Source organism: Battus philenor, unplaced genomic scaffold, assembly GCF_028537555.1.
Source record: "Battus philenor isolate CCGP_79_NKW_IND1 unplaced genomic scaffold, ilBatPhil1.0.hap1 SCAF_27, whole genome shotgun sequence".
NCBI classification, from domain to species: Eukaryota; Metazoa; Arthropoda; class Insecta; order Lepidoptera; family Papilionidae; genus Battus; species Battus philenor.
Window position 1 is genome coordinate 3,553,105 of NW_027181690.1, and position 19,039 is coordinate 3,572,143.

Consider the following 19,039-nt stretch of genomic DNA (forward strand, 5'->3'; position numbering starts at 1 on the left):
GAGTTTGTGTGTACGCATGTACAATAAATTTGCAAGAGATAACTAAGACCTTTTTTATCAGTTTTAATTCTAAAATTTAAAATAGTATTAGTTAATAAATAAATCTTAATATATCCTGAGTTATTTTTTCATGAGTTCATGTAATTACACAGTTGAGTAAAGGTATTTTTATAATTTTCTATTATATTGTATTAATTATATGGTATAGAGTAACATATAACATATGTTCTCTATATGTATACAATATTAGCAAATCTTCGAGTCGATGGGGTCTAACTTCAACGTAATAACTCGTAAAACCAGCTAATGGCTGTCAAACAATGGCGGGGAACTGAATTGCGCCATTTTTACTGACAATTTGACACCGCCGATTCGTTGCAGAGTTGCAGCATACATAATAATTCTGTACAAATAAGTTAACGCGTTTTTATATTTATAAAACGAAATTGCGTATAAAAATTAAACTAATTCTCGTTATTTCATAATTAAAAAAACCAGGTATGTACAACGGATTTATAATAGTAATATATTCAATAAACTAAGAAATTTCTTGAATTAAATTACATTAAAATATGTTCCTGCTTTTTCACAACCCTATCCCGTCATGGCGAGTATTAAAAATGAATAATAATCCAACATGGCGACGGTGTGAGTCATGTGTTAGTATTGATGAGGAAAATGTAACAAAATTTTATAGTTTATGTTATACAGTTATTCTTGGATCGTTTTCGTTCCAACTTTTTTAAGATTAGATTTAGAGAACTTATTTTACTTACTGTTCCTTAGGAACAAAAAAAGAACTAAAGTGATGAAATACTCTGACTTGTACACCAAAACGTCGAGGTAAATAAGTCAAGAGGTATAACAGCATATATATACTTGATAGTAACCTAATAACCTGCTAAATTATTTAGACTTGCTAAGAGCGAAAGCCCATTTTCGGAACGCGCTTCAAAAGCAGCATTGGCAGGATCATAAGCATTCCCCAAACGTCATGTTTGTAGAAGTTTACAAATCCAGATACATCGTACTGGCTAAATAAAAGAATTGAATTTAAAAATGGAACATTGACTGAGTTGCCAGATTAACTACATAGTTGTCATTGTTGTAAAATATGGTGTAGTATTGACTGATGTGTCAAATTTATAGTAACTTTATTAAAAGATAAAAAATGTGTAATTTTTGAGAAATGAAAGTAGACCCACCATTCAATAGTGTTCATTTATAATTCTTGAAACAATCTAAAATATTGGCAGCTAAGAATTTTCCCCTGAATACGTGACTCGTTTGATAACTGGCTGCATGCGTAGTATGAATCTAAATGGAGATACCTAATAATTCCAATTTTGAATAAGCTTCATATATTTTTAATATTATTATATCAATAGATATAGGTCTTTTGCTTTCTGTTAATTGAGACACCTTATCCAAAAATCAATGAATTCAGAAATAAAAAATAACGTAATAATAATATAAAAAAAAGCTATCACAAACAAGAGATTGCCACATTTTAAATTACCTATTCTGTACACTCTTTTATATTTTCATGATAACATATTATCTTAATCAAACAAAAATTAAACGATTAATATGTTTATTTAAACCTCCGAATAAGGTTCAATAATATAAGCAAACTACACAGAACATCAAAGGATGGGAAAGAATACGGAAACATTTCAGTTAAAGAATATATATATCTTCCGCGCCACAACACTAACCTCAGACTACGAATGTGAAACACTATCAATTTAATACGGAGATATCAGGGACATTTTTGCGGACTCTGTAAGTGCTTTTAGAGAGAGATTTCTTAAACACTGTTCGTAAATCTTACTTTACCTTTCCTTATTTATTTAACTTTAACTAAAGTACAAAATCTTGGGTATAATTAATTTAGCAAACAATAGATTGCCCCCGTCTTTGTTTTCTGGTTTATTGTGTTATTAACGTTTAGATATAAGCTAGCGTATGGCCAGGGCTGTATACTTCTACAATAGGCAAACATATTTAATTTCGTATTTTGTTAAATGAAACTAATAAAAAATTGTTTTATATGTTGCTGTTAGAGTGCCTATTTGAAATAAACTAATAAATAAATACAGAACATACATCTGTGTTTGTGGCCACACGGAAACAGGAAGTATCCAAACTGTCATGGCGCCCCATCTGCTGAGCGTCATTGATAGCTTCGATGTTACTACAAACATTATAAGTAGTTTTACTTAAATTGAAAGAAATCTAGTGTTCTTAACTACGTACAGTTAAAACAGAAGCGATTAATTAATAAATAAAGGGATTAAGTTGGGTGTAACAGTTTCGCGAGGGATAAAAAGTATATATTATACGCGTTATTTCAAAAATTGACGCCAAAAATTAATAACGACTCGGAGTCATAACGATTCCTAGAAATGTCTAATACACACACGCAGCACACGCAGCGCAGTAATTCGCCGAATTCAGATGTGCAACATTCGGTATGCTTCGAAACATCTTCTCATTCAAAATACTTCAATGTATGAAGACGAAAGTCTTTGATTACTAGTGGTTATGACTTACGGACTCTAGACGTGATCGCTTACGGTGGGACTTTAAGAAGGCACAAGGTCACTCATAGACGACGGAAAGAGGAATGCGCTAGAAGTTTCGATGCGAGACCGAATGATATATGAGGAAATCCGCCTAAGAATCGAGATGATCTACGTAGCACGAAGAATTGCTCGTCTGAAATAGCAGTAGGCGGGGTAGGTAGAAGTCGCTGGATGCGGCAGCGTAAGACCAAACATAGTGATCATCTTTGGAGGAAGGCAATGTCTTACAGTGAGTGTTGATGGCGATGATGATGATAATTTATTTAAAACATCACAGCCGTTTTATTTTACTGTTGTCTGCATTAGTTTAATAAGTATGCAAACAATTCCACTAAGATACGCTGTCACCGAAATCAGGTTACATTCAAACATAAATATGATACGTTTTGAAACAAGCGTTAACAATAGATTTGAGATTACGTAGCAAAATATAATTGTAACATGAGATGACCTTGCCGATTGATACACGTTTCTCGATATCATATTCATATATAGAATTAAAAGCAGTGCAAACCTCTTAAATATTTTGGCGACTTCAAAAATCTTACAATATGACAATATTCCGGAAGATTTTATAATGGACTAACTGTATAACAACGTCTTGAAAGATCCGGACGCACCAGCTGTTCGAGGCTCAACTCTTTCTTTCAGATCATAAGATATCGACAAAGATTTAAATGAATCAGGCGTTACCTTGCGGAAGCCCATCCTAAGTAAGAAAGGGACCGATATTTTGCCACTTCCGCACATGCAGTGGTAGTCGTGCAACAAAGTGCACCGCCCGCCAACCCGCTGATAAATGCGTATGCGGCAAACAATGCGAATTACACAACTGCCACCGTCAAAACACTCAACACGACAAAGCTGATGTTTCTAAAATTCTACCTAGTCTACTTCTCCGACATATATGTTAAACAATACACACAAATCAATCTGTAACAATTTCAAGAAAATCTGAGAGGAGTGAATCATATACTGTCTTGCTATAAATATTGTTACTAAGAAAAACAACATTTTTTCTTGTACCTTATTACAATGTGTAATTTATTATTACATTAATATAAAACAATTAAAATATTCAAAGCTTATTCGAAGAGGTCTTCGTAGGCCGCAATACAGTCCTTTAAACGTGAGAGCAGTTATCAATAGCAGCACGCACACTTTCTACGCAAAAATTCTTCTCTGCCGCTGTATGGATTGTTTTAGGAACTCCTAATTATCATGGCGTTAGGTGCAAGTTTTATTTTCAAAAACTGACCGTAAATCATTATCCAGGGGATTAAGATCAAAACTGGATGACGGACAGTCTTCAGTAATAAAGTCCGGAACGTTCGTTTCTAACCAATATTGAGTAGATAGCTTTATGATCCGGCGCCGAATTTTGCTAAAAGAACCATTCTTGGTTATTTACCATGGTTTCGTTATGGGTCTTAACTTCTTAAAAATGATTTTTTTATATCCATATCCGATGTTTTGACACCTTTTTTTGCAAAAAAATATGCCTCAGTTACTTCTTCATAGCTAACATTACACTAAGCCATTACTGAAGTCCGATAATATTAAAGTTATACTCTGTTGTACTAATAAAAAGCTTCTTTAGAGCTTTCAGTATTTGCATCAATTGTAATAATTTTCTTTTACGTAAAATTTTTTTTTCAGTGATCTCCATTTGCGTATCGCTTTAGTTGTTTTGATTTTACCATCCTACTCTTTTCTTTTAAATTACCAGGTAAGAAATTACCAATGCGACGCGCTGCATGTCCTAAGTCATCTTTTAAAATACTCGGTATGATTCCAGGTGTTATCTTCATCTCCCGAGAAAAATTATTTTGTTTCCGTTCGAACACTACCAACAGAGGAGGTTTCATTGTACCTGTCAATAGTCCGGTACAAAAATATTCGACTAATCTAAAGCGTATGCAGGATATTAAAAATTGTACTTACCACCATAACTACTTTATCAATCACAGCGATTTGGTTCTCTTTATCACCCCACTGCATTTTATTATCAGAAAATTTTGGTGCAAAATTCTACAATATATTGTCGCGGAAATAAGAAAAACCATGAACAATCACATAAAAATTACAGATTCCATATTTAAAAGTAATCATTTGTTTATTTTTAATTATAAGAATATTTATGGCCAAGGTATAACTACTATCTTGTAGATTTGCTTTTACATTTACTAAACGGCCTAAAGTTATTTTGCAATGCATTAATATTTTGACAAAGAAGCATTTAATCAAATTTTGGATGCATCTTTTGGTCCGAAAGTAACATTAAAATATGTTCTTAGGAAATTATTTCAAAGTTTGTGTTGCAGTTCGCAAAGTATGACGCATTACCAGATTGATGCTACCATTAGCTATTAATAATAAATAAAACTATATATATATATATATATATATATATATATATATATATATAGAAGTATTTCTTAAAAATTTACATTTTTAAATCATCTTATAAATTTTAGATTTGATTTCCAGCCTGAAAAAAATGTATTCTTATGAGCGTCACAACATCACGAAACATGAATAAAAAAAATTAGAAATACTAAATCGATTTTACAAAATAATTTTTATTACCGCCCATCATATTAATTGAATTTTCAGTTACCGATAAAGTATAATGTTAATATCGTATAAATGTAGCTATTTTACGAAAACAAAACTGCAACATTTGGTAGATAAAAGTATCCGATTTTTGATTATCAATTTTCAAACATATCAATTGTAGATTTTATGTAGACAAAGAATGTAATTAGGGATCCTTGAATTAATTTGTGGTTATACGGTGCGCTTACTTCATGAATCATCGCCTGTTAGGGATACCAGTGCATCACTTTAATTTTGTGATAAAAGTTTATTCGTGTTGGTATTATTACTGTTGTCGTTATTGTTACTGTGTTATAAAATAAAAATAAATCCCTTTAAAACATGAACAAGATGTGTTTGCATTTGTTAATTTAAATATAAAAATGACTTATGTATGATTGATCTTTAACTAAATAATATTGAATGCTACATTTGTTTTCATTTCAAAATATTGTGTATTACTATACTATAATCTAAATATGCACTATTGATTGATAAAACTTATCTGATTATGAAACCCAAATTACTAAAATATTTCAAATATAGTTTCATTACATTATTAATTCATAACATACAATAAAATTTGTGAGGCCGGTAATTTAATTTAAAAAGTACATATTTTATTAATTAATGGTTTAATTACCAACATAGAATTACTTACCTGTAAAAAAAATTTACTATGATATTAAACAATAATATGCCCATTGAAAAAAAACTACCAAATGAGTAGAATTTTTTACACTTGCCACATTCGCACCCCGTACGGTCATTCGCTCCCGTAAAGTTCTACCGTTCCTTATTCACTTCAGTCGTCCGTCAGTTGGTTGCGTGTTCGCGGAAACGAACGCCGCCTCAGAATCGCCCGCTAACTTCTAGACATCTTAGTAAATAAATTAAAAAACTAAAATGAGGGAAATAGTGCACCTACAAGCCGGTCAATGCGGGAACCAGATTGGAGCTAAAGTGAGTACATCCATAGTTACAATCTTCTTGTAATTTTAACAACGCTCATTAGTACGATTAGGTTAAGAACTTATAAATTCAGTTATTTTCAAACATATTATTGCCGGATTTCGCTCATAGGTATTATAATCAATAACATATTAATTAGAAAGATATCTTCGGAGTGATATTTTGACGACAAATAACCGTTATTATTAGAATACTTGAACTTGAAACATTATTACTGTATTTTTACCCTCTATAATTAAGTTGTTTTGTTACAACTAACCAGTTTTTTATTACACTTATAATAATAATTTAAATACTTTATAATATATGTTAATATTTGTACGAAAGTTAACTAAAGTAAACATCTATAAATTTATAAGTATAGTGTTATTCCGTCTTGGTTTTTATTAATTTTTGTAGTCTATACCACTGAGTCCGTCGGTCATTTTTTAAATTGTTGTTAATATGACATTTCGTATATCCCATTTTAAATCATTTAAATTTCGTATAACGGAAACAGGAATATATTATTTATTTAAAATTTTTGTCTACGATATTAGTAATTATACAATTGTTAATTAAATCATATTAACGACTTTAAGCATGTATGTTTAATGTGTTTTCGTTTTCACTATTTTTAATTTACTAGAGAAGCTTTTACAAATGTTGTATAAAAGTTTTATGGCTTTTGGGCTTTTTATTACCTTGTTCAGATGTAGTATAACCTAAGTTACCTTTTCGCAAGAACATTAAAAATGCTTTTAGTATTATTGCGCCATGAAATATATTTATTATAAAGACATAAGATTATGTAAGCATCATTTATATTTTGTTCTCTGTTGATGACTTAAGGTTCTTACATATTTGATTAAAATGAGTAAATTTGCGGATATTTAGATAAATGCCATTTTTGTTAACGTTCTAAAAACTCACATAAAAATACTTAAAACTTCTTGCTTTAAAAGTTTATTTTCGTAAAACACAAAGTCAAACGAGTTCAGTCAATTCCTGTCTTATTTCGTCCCTCTGCATGTCTGAACAAGTCGACAGTAGCGGCGCTTTGTACTGAATATGGAATATGCAAGGTTTTACAACAGTAGCTGAGCTTCTTGAAATATCTACCTACATTGATAGGTACAGTTAAGCCAAAATTTTAGGTCATTACCATCGAAAGCTTATAAATTTTCAAGAATCCCTTCTTACGAATTGTGAACACCTATTTTTTTGACACGCCAACGAAGAGTCCGTCAAGTTTCTCATAGACTGCCGTGAACTCCCGGAGGTCTGCCTTGACTACTTTGGGAACTAATGAATCGCATATTAACGCGACGGTTTTGATTAATCTCTTTGACTGTTGGGTAGAGGTTTTTTTAATTGTCTGTGGTTTGTGTATAAATGTTGTTTATATTATTTTTCCTTTAAACTTTTTATCTATAATAATAATTTTTCTTAAAGAAAATGAAAAATAAGCCGTTTTTGAGTAGTGCTTAGCATTCAAATTCATTTTTATCAATATAGATTTACGTGTTCCAAGAAAACCGTTTCTAACATTGAAATCATTTAACAATAGGCAAATGAAAGCGGACTCATAAAATAGATTGTCTGCATCGTTCGGAATTGGCGAACAGCGGACAGCTAAACGGTGAATAGAAAACCTTTTTTCATACAAATGTGGTCAAGCGTGACGACTCGAATTGCAAATGGTTCTGTACATAAAAACAGAACTTGTTTATTAAAGGTCTTCTTGAAATACAATTCTAATAATAATACGAATAAAGTAAATAATATACGGCTTACTACATGTGTACGACTTAATAAATTTTTTTGTATGTATATATTTTTTTTAAATTCTAGGGTTTCTTTTAAATTTATCAAGCAGAGGCTTTGATAAAAAGCATATTATTATATTCTATTTTAGAGATTTGTATACAATAAGGATTTTTTTGAAATAAGTAGTTCTATTTTTAAGGAAAAAAAATGTTAAATAAATTATCCAAAAAAACTGTTGTTACTTCTTTCTACAAAGGTTGCGCATTACGAACTTACATAAACTTAAATTTTAAGCTGACAATTATAAATGATAGTATTGATCTCATTTAATTAAGCTATTTTGATATTGACTATATTTGTAATGCGATTTGGTACTTAAAAAGTATTAAAATAAAACTACTTTTGTTCTGTTCCTACTAAATAACTAATCTATTAAAGTGAATGATACAACAACGAACATTCATAAAATTATCTTCGTAACCATGAGATATCATGACTGTTTTATTATTTCTCTGGAATCTCAAATGAAACATCATTTGTTTGTCATACGATAGTAAATTTCCTAGTATAAAAGATGTGAATCAGTTTCTTAAATGAAAATTTAGAAAGAGGTTAGCATAGTTTTTTGGTTATACTATTTTATTTCTAAAACAACATGAGCAACAACTTGCGCCGCGAGCTTCAACGGTGAATCGGTAGAACAAAACTGCCCCCTCCCCTCCCCCGGTGTATGCCTAAGGCGCGGTACAGTGGTTTCAGTATAAAATCCACAAGCACACAGTTCTTCACCACTGATTTCCAATAAGGTTGGCTGTATCTAGAAACTTCTGAAGAATTTATTTAGGATATCAGTACAATTTGTGGGTGGACGTCATGGTGCGCTTTCCAGTCCATGGCATCCACTACTGAAACAAGCCACAGCTGTCATTTGTTCAGCGCTATGTGGCTTAATAACTGCCACTTTAACTTGACTGTTACTTTGGTTCATCTATGTTCCTCATTCCTGATACGATCTTATAGAGAAATCCCGAGCATAACCCTTTTCATTGCTCATTGAGCTATAGCACTGTATCAATTGTAACTTACAATCAAGTATTTTATTTTATTAGACATTATCAAGGTGGCGGGAAGTCACTGGATGCGGGCAGCGAAGATAAGTCAAGTGGCGTTCTTTAGGTAAGGCCTATGCCTTGCAATGGACATCCATCGGTTTATGATGACATGATGATGAATGTCGCAACTTCAACAATAATATAAATCATACGTACAGTTCTTGGCGATATATATTGCACATCGCTATCTCCGTCGCACGAAATACGACTGACAAAACGTCACATAGGTAGTGTGGGAAAGAGATAGCGCTCTACGAAGCCGAAATTAGCCAATTGTCTCTTTCCAAAGGTCGATGTGCAATATTTATCGCCGGATACTGTACTATTTAACGAATGCGTAACCCTACAGTCGATAAGTATAGCCGATACGCTGGACCGACGGATTCAACCGCTATGCTCCGTTATTATATTATCATTACTTTCAAATATGGCGTCTAACTATCAATAATGAACGTGGCTCGATTCCCGATACATAACAGCTTCAATTACTCCAATAAAGTTAATCCATTTATATCTTTATGATCATATAAAATTCTATCGTAAATAATATTACATTGGGAATAAATAAAAGTTATTTAAATGAATATAAGTACATTTTTTATATTTTCTTAATTATAGAGTTCGCTTGTCATAGATTGCACTTTTGTGTCGAAAATTGGATGACCACAATTGTGGTCAAGCCGTATTCACTTAAAAAAATTTCATCTCTAAAATGAATTATATTTTAAACTTATGTATAATATATATAGATGGCTTATATATAAAAATATATAATAGCTACCTCCTTCCCACTTCGTGTAGCCTGCACTACATTATCTAGATGCAATTTCATAAAATCCATTCATGATAATTTTTAACGGAAATGATTACCTACGATTGCATTACACAGAAGGCCTAGTACTTAATTAGAGGCAGAAAATCACGAGCGTGAGTATAAAACTTACATTGTAGTAATTTCTCTAAAAGAATCCGATATTTTCCCAAATATACTAATTTTTTGTCGAAACATCTAAAATTTCTAAACTTGTACATATGGCGGAAATATAGATAGGTATTAAGGTCTCCCACTCCTGGGTCATGTTTGACCCACTGATCATGTTACGTCCTATATATACACTAGCCATTTCCTGCTCGCTTCGTGTAATTTTTTGCATGGCATAAATACATTCTGTCCAATTTTTATACCTATGCAAGACAGAGCTTGAAAATAGGCATTTGATCCTTGACACTTTGCGGGTGAAATTTCGTATAATCCTAAATCTTAGCTAACAACTCGACAAAATAAATATTCCTTTCAAATTTCAAGTCTCTATGCCTTTTTGTTCTAGAGATACAGTGATGAATTGTTTGATAGGTGATATCTCATATAAACATAAATAATATATTAAATATAGTTATTCACTAGTCGTATAGAACGATTAGTTTATTAAAAGTCACCAAAATAATTAATGCATAATGGATCTCAAAGTCCCTGAGAGGTAATACTGTGTCCGTACAAACTGTGTACATACATGTGTAGATATTTTCGTCTGTCTAGACAGCGGAGTGATCGATTTCCTCGAGGAAGTACCTACCCATTGTTTGAGTTGCTTAAAGCGTGCAATGCGCTTTGCTTCGGGAATTATATACTATGAGATATTTGAATAAAGAAGCAATATATATGTGAATGTTAAAAATAGTGCTACCAATTATTTTATCTAGATTTTAATGCTATTTTTGGAAAATTTATTGCGTTGTCGATACAACGTGTAACTGATAAATGCCTACAATAATTTTTGTTTTATTTATAATACTATAAAAACTAAAAATGCAGAAGTTGATAAATAATTTTTTTTGAATCGTAAAGAATTTTAAAGAGAATAATTTTACCATCATAGAGTCATTCAAAGATCCGCCTCAACAAATCAGCTTGGCGCTGTTCGTATCCAGTAGTACCATCAACTATAAAATTAGAAAAAAAAGGAAACAATTTTAATTATTATAATAGTTGCACTTAAGTAAAAAGATTATGAAAATTTTACATTACCGATTTTTGCTGAAAGTTTGATTTTGCAGTAAACCTCCTAAGTTCGCGAAGCTCGAAGGTTCCTCGAGGAACTTCGGCTCCGCACACTATTACAATTTTGCCGGATTGAGAGGGAGACCGCAGAGTTCTAAATCATTTTAGACGGAAATCACACGAATTTAAAAAAAAGATGGCTTATACTAAAATATGTTGTATATGTTGTAAAATATTGTTGTAGGCACCTTTCCTTATTGCAAATTTCCATTAGATTTCATTAAAGTGCGGGCTATATATCATGAAATGTCTTTTTTGAATAATGTTTTTAATGTAGGTACAATGAAAATAAATTCGTGCGTTCCTGTAGAACCTATGTAATAAACATTAGAGTTACTCCAATTCAAAGTGCCAACAGAGTACCAATTAAGAACGTCAACTAGCCAAATAAGCGGGTGTATGGCCGGAAATTCGTCAGCTGCGCGGTATGGGACAATGGTTTCAAGATGGCGACCGACTCCATTAACGCCTAATGTCACATTCGGGACACGCGACGCCACTTCCCCGCGTGAATCACGCTCCGACGATTTAATTCGGAGTCTTCATTTACATGCATTTATAAAAAGACAAACGAGGCGAACGCTCCATTATTTATTTATTTTACAACACGTATAAAAACGATCATGGCGTCTTTGTGACTGAGATACATCAATGTACGTATAAGAGCACTGCATAAATAAGGTAACGAAAGAAAAACTATTATGTCTTACGTATCAAAAATAATAAACGAATTAATTTATAGTAACCAATGTGAAGTCTGAAGTGTCATTGTGGGAGGCACATCGCTCGTGCAACCGATGGCTGTTGGTGTTGAAAGTTCTAGAGTGGCGATAACACGCTAGTAGACGCGGCAAGGGTGGGCCTTTTCTAGGGGACCGAAGACAGTTAAAGTCGCGGGAAGTCGTAAGGTGCGGAATACCGGTCATCGTGGCGATCTTTAGCAAAGGCTTACGCCTTGCAGTGGGCCTCAATCGGCTGAAAATAATGGTTCTCTTTTTGAACTATTATTGTTTATTTATTATATTTCTTTAACTGTTTGATTTTAATGTTCGAGGAATACTTATCTATTTTTTTATTTCTTGTAAGAAGTGTAATGATAATGAACGTAATAAAATTAAATGACAGATAACAATATTATTTAAAAAAAAGTGTCTCTGGAGCCTCTCGTACTGCTACATCCGTACCGGATTAGTAGACCGAGTTCTTAATTCGGACCTGGTGCAAAGGTGCCGCGAGTGGGAACAATAGGTTGGTCACGCAATATGATAATTTAATATCCCAACATGGGCGTTTAAGAAGGCAGAACCTCCACTTAATCGGCTGCTGTTGCCTGGCTAACTTTACTACCACTTAGGAAAGCGTTAGCCCTGGAAGAAGTGGTGGAAAGTCCAACAATTCTGGCCAGGGTAGACGGGGTAATATCTTGTTCCTAACTGACCTCGCAGCGAGGACTGAACCTTTGTTCGTTCCAACTGATACACTATTGTATTTTCTTAATGACGATGGTTTACCGAAGCCTTGATTTACATAATGGTAACACCATGTCTATTTAACAGTAGCATATAAAAACATAAGTCAAATTTCACTTTGTAATGTTTTGGACGATAGTAGCGGTCTTTCTTTATTTGCACCGACAACCCCAAGGTAAAATAAATCGGGGTATTTTTTTCCTTCGCTTTCTGTATTGTTCGGACGGAACAATAAACAGTGAATATTCCACCGTCATTCATATGTGACGCACTCATGCAAACTCCTACAACGCAAAATATGATCCGTGATTTTACAACAAATCGATTTAACCAATAATTAGCTTTGGTAACATTGTGCCGCGCCCGCGATCGTATCGACGCCATTGTTCTTGATGTAATTAAAAGAATAAAAAAAATAAGGAAGTTATCGACGTAAAAAATCTGACAAGTTAAATAAATAAATTGGATTTTTTATCTGCACCAAATTCGAGTATCGGATTGAATATATATATTTATGAATAAGTATTTCAGCAAACTAAATTGGATTTGGAGTGTATTATTTATCAAATAAAAATAATGTATTGCATATATCTAAGCAAAGAAAACAAATAAAAACGTAATGAACGAAAAATTTGTAATGCGATGGATGTTCTATTACAACCCCACATCCTTACATCGTCTCTTTCGTTGCTGACGGTCGTGATTCAGTCAAAACGAAGTTATCTTGTCTTTGGCATCGTAGACCGTTTGGTGTCAAGAGTATAGCAGATTTTATCTGACCAACCGGTAAGACTTCTACCTTTCAACGGCTTTCTACTGTCCAAAATTATTAGCCTCTCGCATTAAATAATATTACATATTTCAGAGTGATCACTATTTATTTGTAAATAGATATAAAAGCTTGAAGAAATGTTGCTTAAATATGATGAATGCATTCAGATCGTTAAATTTGGATATAGGTAACCAATCACCATGTATAAATAACTTGACACACGCATTGAATGCATTTCTTATATTTAAAATTCTTCTCCTGCCGAGTTTCAAAGGTACCCTTGGGCGCTGGGAGACAAAGATTTCTCGAAATAACCTCCTTGACATCCCGACAGACGGACAGAGGGTAATTTATATTGACGACAAATAAAATTAACTCGCAACGCATTTTCGTATTTTATTTTTAAAAGTACCCTCAGTGTGGTGCGTCAGTAAATATACTCATTCAAACTCGACTAACAATAGGAGGAATAGCAACTTCTTTGTTGCTTGAACTCGTTGGCTAGCCTGGGTTTTGAAGTTGTCCAGCTCGATACATTAATTACTGGCCTGCTATACATAAGTGGCAAATTAGTTTGTGTAACATCAAAGTGTACTGTAAAATAAAACAGTTGCTCTATCTACAGTGTTTAAGTTTTTGAAAATAATCACAATAAAACTGTCCGAAGTTACACGTTAATACTGGTTCTTCTGAAATCAATTATTTTTATTCATTTACTCGTATAGAACAATGCCAGACATTCTGCGGCTCGATTGTGAATTAAAATATCCTTTTCAGTAATAGTATTTTTTTTTAATTTTTGCACACTGGAATGAATGGATGAAGACCATATTTGTTTTTTGGTATCGGAGGAGAAAACTTCTGGATGGATGGCCATAGCCTACTTTGCCCTCTGGGTGATGAACCTATATGTGGGATCCTTACCTACTAAAACCCACTACATGGTCGACTTCGGTACCCTTTGGATGAGCCGCATCTCGAACGGAACTCGTAGCTGCCCCATTAGTACTATGCCAAGACACATCCCTGGAGCAAGCTGTGCCTTCCCCTGAATCCTTGCTGTACCGCAGCAACACGAAATCACTTCGCGTTGCCGCCCTTCAAGTTTGCATTGAGTGGACAATGAAGGCCCCCACCCTCAACAAACAACAAACTCGATGCCCTTTTAGCAACCTCTTACGACAGGCAGGAGATACAATACGGTCAAGTCCATATCTTATCTTTATTTTTAGTGCTAATCTCTTATACACTCATCGCTATTTTTCTTACATATATTACCTGCGATCTTGGTTATTGGTAATAATAACGAGAGACGACCAAAGCCAAGGTTCTTTCATAAGGGCCTTTGAGCCTGGTCACTCCATGGAGTGTGCTGAAGTCATGTAAGAACTCGGCTGCCTCCCGATCCGGCTGAATTAGTAGTATGTATCGTTCCGAATGGCTGTAACCTTCGTGGTTAACTACCTTAAAACAGGTGGTAAACTAGACGCACTTGGCTCGTTGTCACCACGAATCCGCACAATATGCAAATGCAACTTGGACTGCAAAATTCCGGTCCTAAAAAACAATTTTGATGCTAGAGTACTTAATAAAACTAAGGTAAAAATAGAAAATATAACCGGAAAGCATGAAATTTGCATCAATAGAACATTCTCGTAGAATAGAAAACTCTGATATTGAGATATCGTTGAATAAATCTACCAAGAGAGTATACGGACGTTGTCTTGCTTCGCCGGCCTCGGTAAGCTACAAGGCGTACAGATGTAAAACGTGCCGACAGCAAAATCCAGGGGCGCTCAACCTTTTTTAACTGTTAAATTTATTTCAACATTATTAAAATTACTTAATTCAAAAAGCTTGAGTCATTATACGGTTAAAGCATTACAATTACCCGTCTTAATTTCAAGTTAGCAGTAAGCAATATTAAAAATATGTTAATATACATAGGCTAATCAAGGTGTGATAATTTATATCTGTCATTTTCTTCAAGAACCAAATCAATTTAATCAGTAAATTTACGTTAAAAATATTTTAACGAAGTCTTTACTTACAGAGGCATAACTATAGATGTAAAAAAGCCGATTTAAAACATTTAAAACCAAAAGTGGCGGTTTAAAACCCCAAATAAATTTTTTTAAACGGTTTAAAACTCGCCTACTAAAATATAAGAACAGTGTTTTTATACATCATTATCGACCATACGCTGCAGATCCTCTCGACGCCGATGACGCCTTAGATCCTCTCGCTTAAATACAGGTTTAAATTAAAGCATCTGGAACTTTCCTAAACAAACTTAGTAATCCTAGACTTAACAAACATAATTATTTTATAGCTTGGGCACTTGTTTACAACTTTATAACCTATTTGTAGTAGTGTCTTATTAAATGTGACGTTATCAGGGCGAAGGGACTTTATTGTCGCTAATACAATGTGTATTGAAAAGTACACAATTCAATGGAGAATCACGTGTAGAATTCGAAAATACTGATATCTCAAAATCGACAATAAAGTCCCTTTACCCTGTTAACGTCACAAGGTAGGTAGGCAGGCCAGTTACATTCTGTCAAGAAAGTCATAAAAAGAAATAAAGTGTTGCCATATTTAATTTTAGGACAGAAATGTCAGTGTGGCGCCTCATAAATTTTCATGACTTTCTTGACTGTATGATCATCATGTTGTCGAGTGGACTGTGTAAGATAAACCGAATGAAACTGATTGATAAATCTTTTCAAAATAACCAATATAGTTAACTAGGTAATAGTTTTTCAACTTAGCCAGGTAATGTCTACGCTTGGAATAGATAGTGTTCATATTTAAGAAAAACATAGTCGTCAACACTAAACGTTTAAAATAGAAAAAATGGGTTTTTTCGGTTTTAAACGGTTTTTTTCGTTTTAAACCGATTGGTTTAATTCGTTTTAAACCGGCCTTACATCTATAGGCATAACTAACGATATACAATCATTATCATCATGTCAACCGATGGATGTCCAAGGTATACTCCTTAAAGATCGCCACGATGATCGGTCTCGCACTGTTCTCATCCAGAGACTTCTCGCGATCTTGACTACGTCGTCTGTTCATTCTGGAGGTGGGCCTATCTAGGCCGCGTCTTCGGGCGAAAACCATATTCGTGTAGTTAAAAGTATTTTTTTTTGTAATATGTGGTGCACATGTATATACGCTTTAGGTTTACTTTTTTTATTTTAACCTACTTTTATTGTTTATTTGCTGTTGTATATCATAAATATTATTAATGCTGTACATACGTTAATTGAGCAGGTTCCTCAGAACTATTATTATTTTTAAATTTAGTTATAATTCGTATAACTGAATATGAAAGTAACATCGACCCTTAGTTTCAAAAGCCCTGGCTGTAGACGCCGCGTTTTTAGTTGCATTACAATATAACTCGCGTGCATTGGTCTGGGCCGGTCATGGCCGTTCTTTGGCTGCCACGGCCAGGGCCACCGCACGATACTTTTACATTATCAATTATATCTCTAATTATTGCCTAGGACTTAAATATCATTACAATACCTAATCGATTTGAATACAAAAAGAATATTTATTATTAGTGATAAGTGTTAGAATAATAACAGCAAGTATACAAGATTAGCATTAAAAATAAAAAACAATTTATACTTTTCTCTCATTCAGCCGTCCGTCAAAGGAATTTTTTAGGTCAGGATGGGATATAAAAACTTCTTTGTCTACACAAGCATTTCAAAATAGATTCATCATCAATATCATTACAACTTCTGGACGGCCTCTTTCGGAACTCTGCCTAAAGATTAGGGTCACATAGGGCCCGATGGAAGGGCTAGTCGCCTTTCAACGACCTTGTTGATGTCATCCAACCACCCTATGGGCGGACTCCTTATTCTGCGCTTACCCTATGATTATTTTTGTAAGCTCTATTGCCTAAGAAAATCTTTTTTAGACAAACCTAGGATATTCTTTGCTAGACATAGACCTTCGCCATAGATTTGCAATAAGACCGGTTGGAAGCTCTTCTGCATCTATCGTCTTTTCATCTTGGACCAAATTGGACCACTAGACATTAGAGTATATTTATATACATAAATAAACGATATGTTTAAACATGGATGTGAAAAATCTTAGAGACTAAATAGAAATTGGTTGTTAAAGATTTTTTTAAATATTTTTATTTTATTTATTGCAATTAGGTGGAGCGACAAATATACTTAAAATCGCTGGAAGTCGCAGGTTGCGAACAGCGTAAGACAGGTCATCGCGGCGAATTTTGAAGGAGGTCGTATGCTTGCAGTAAGCGTTCAGCTTATATGATGATATTGGTGTTATGATTCGTTTCAATCATAGATAATTATATTAAAAAGTCCGATAAATCTAATTTTATTATTGTAAACACGTTAGCAAACTTATTTGAATACACAAAACATTCAGAACCGGTAATGTTTACAACATGCGACCTAGGTTTCAGAAACTATAAATAAATATTGTTATTCGAAGCGTCAATCGGTTTTTGAATTCGTAATTAATTGTACGAGGAAGGAAAATTACGTATGCTTTGGAAGGCATATAAGACAGTCGATATAGGGATACCAACTAGTAATACATTCAAACACGTACGTCTTAAAAACAAAGACGTAGTGCTAAATTTAAATATACAAATAAATATTTTAATAAATATAAACTTATTAAGACAGAACATTAATTTTAAAAAACATAGCTGTCAAATTTGACATATTTTAAAATATATTTACTCTGTGGTTTAGAATTATCTGTGACTCAAGTGTGGTTAACGACAATAATTAGTGTGATTTTAATTTGTCTGCCGCCCGTGTTTAGTCGTAACTGGTGTCTTGTGGTTGCAAGGATTGTAAATAGAATTGCAGTCGAATTAATTAGTGAGTATTTGTTTTCTACTTGTTATTTTGGCGGGAACGACATTAAAAAAATAATATTACTGGATCAATTTATACGCAGTTATATGTTTTATAAAGTTACTAGCTCATCCCGCAAAGTTGTTTTGCAAAAAAAATTAAAGTTTTTAATTAACAAATGTAAGATAAGGGTTGGTCGTAGAGGGGTGAAAATTTAGGTTTGTATGTATTTTTGTATGCTGTATCATATTAAAATAAAAACCATAAAAATTCTCTAAAAAATTAAAAATAATATTTAGGGGTGGACCACCCTTATCACTTAGGGGTATGGAAAATAGATAGTAGCCGATTCTCAGACATACTGAATACGCATGTAAAATTTGGTAAAAATCGGTCGAGCCGTTTCAGAGGAGTTCAAGTTCGAACACCGTGACACGAGAATTTTAAATATTAGATAATCAATTCTTTAAAGGGATGAATATATAGCGCATCCAAAGGTAAATAGTTTCAGAAATAATAAATAACGGAATGATAATACGGTAAGAAAGAGTTCAAAATTCGGATTACTAAATATTACAATAAATTATTTTTTATTATATATCCCTGCAGTCTTTTTACGAATAAAGGTTTTCGCCTGTTGCATTCAAAGAGAGTTACAAATATATCACTTTATTCAGAGCGATTGAAAATAGGTGCAGAAGCTTTCTGCTAACAAATGAACTATGTATATATATGTATGTACCCATTTTAAGATTTTACGCTTATAAACAATCACTGTTTATGAATTTTTTAACATATAAAAGTTAGTCATAATTTTTTTTAATTGTTAACTTTTTGTAAATTTTTACATTT

General features: G+C 33.2%; 1 protein-coding gene across 2 annotated transcripts in view; it reads left to right on the forward strand.

Moving 5' to 3' along the window:
* The first annotated feature begins 5,975 nt into the window (after positions 1-5,975).
* LOC137925623 (tubulin beta-1 chain-like) overlaps positions 5,976-19,039 on the forward strand; it is a 32,541-nt gene continuing 19,477 nt past the window's right edge. Inside the window, exon 1 of one of the 2 annotated variants that reach the window (XM_068769095.1) lies at positions 5,976-6,149. In XM_068769095.1, the coding sequence (XP_068625196.1) occupies positions 6,093-6,149 (57 nt within the window). In that variant the 5' untranslated portion in view covers positions 5,976-6,092. Of the gene's footprint in view, positions 6,150-18,132; positions 18,212-19,039 lie in introns of those variants that run through there. The other variant, XM_068769096.1, reaches the window with a different exon arrangement.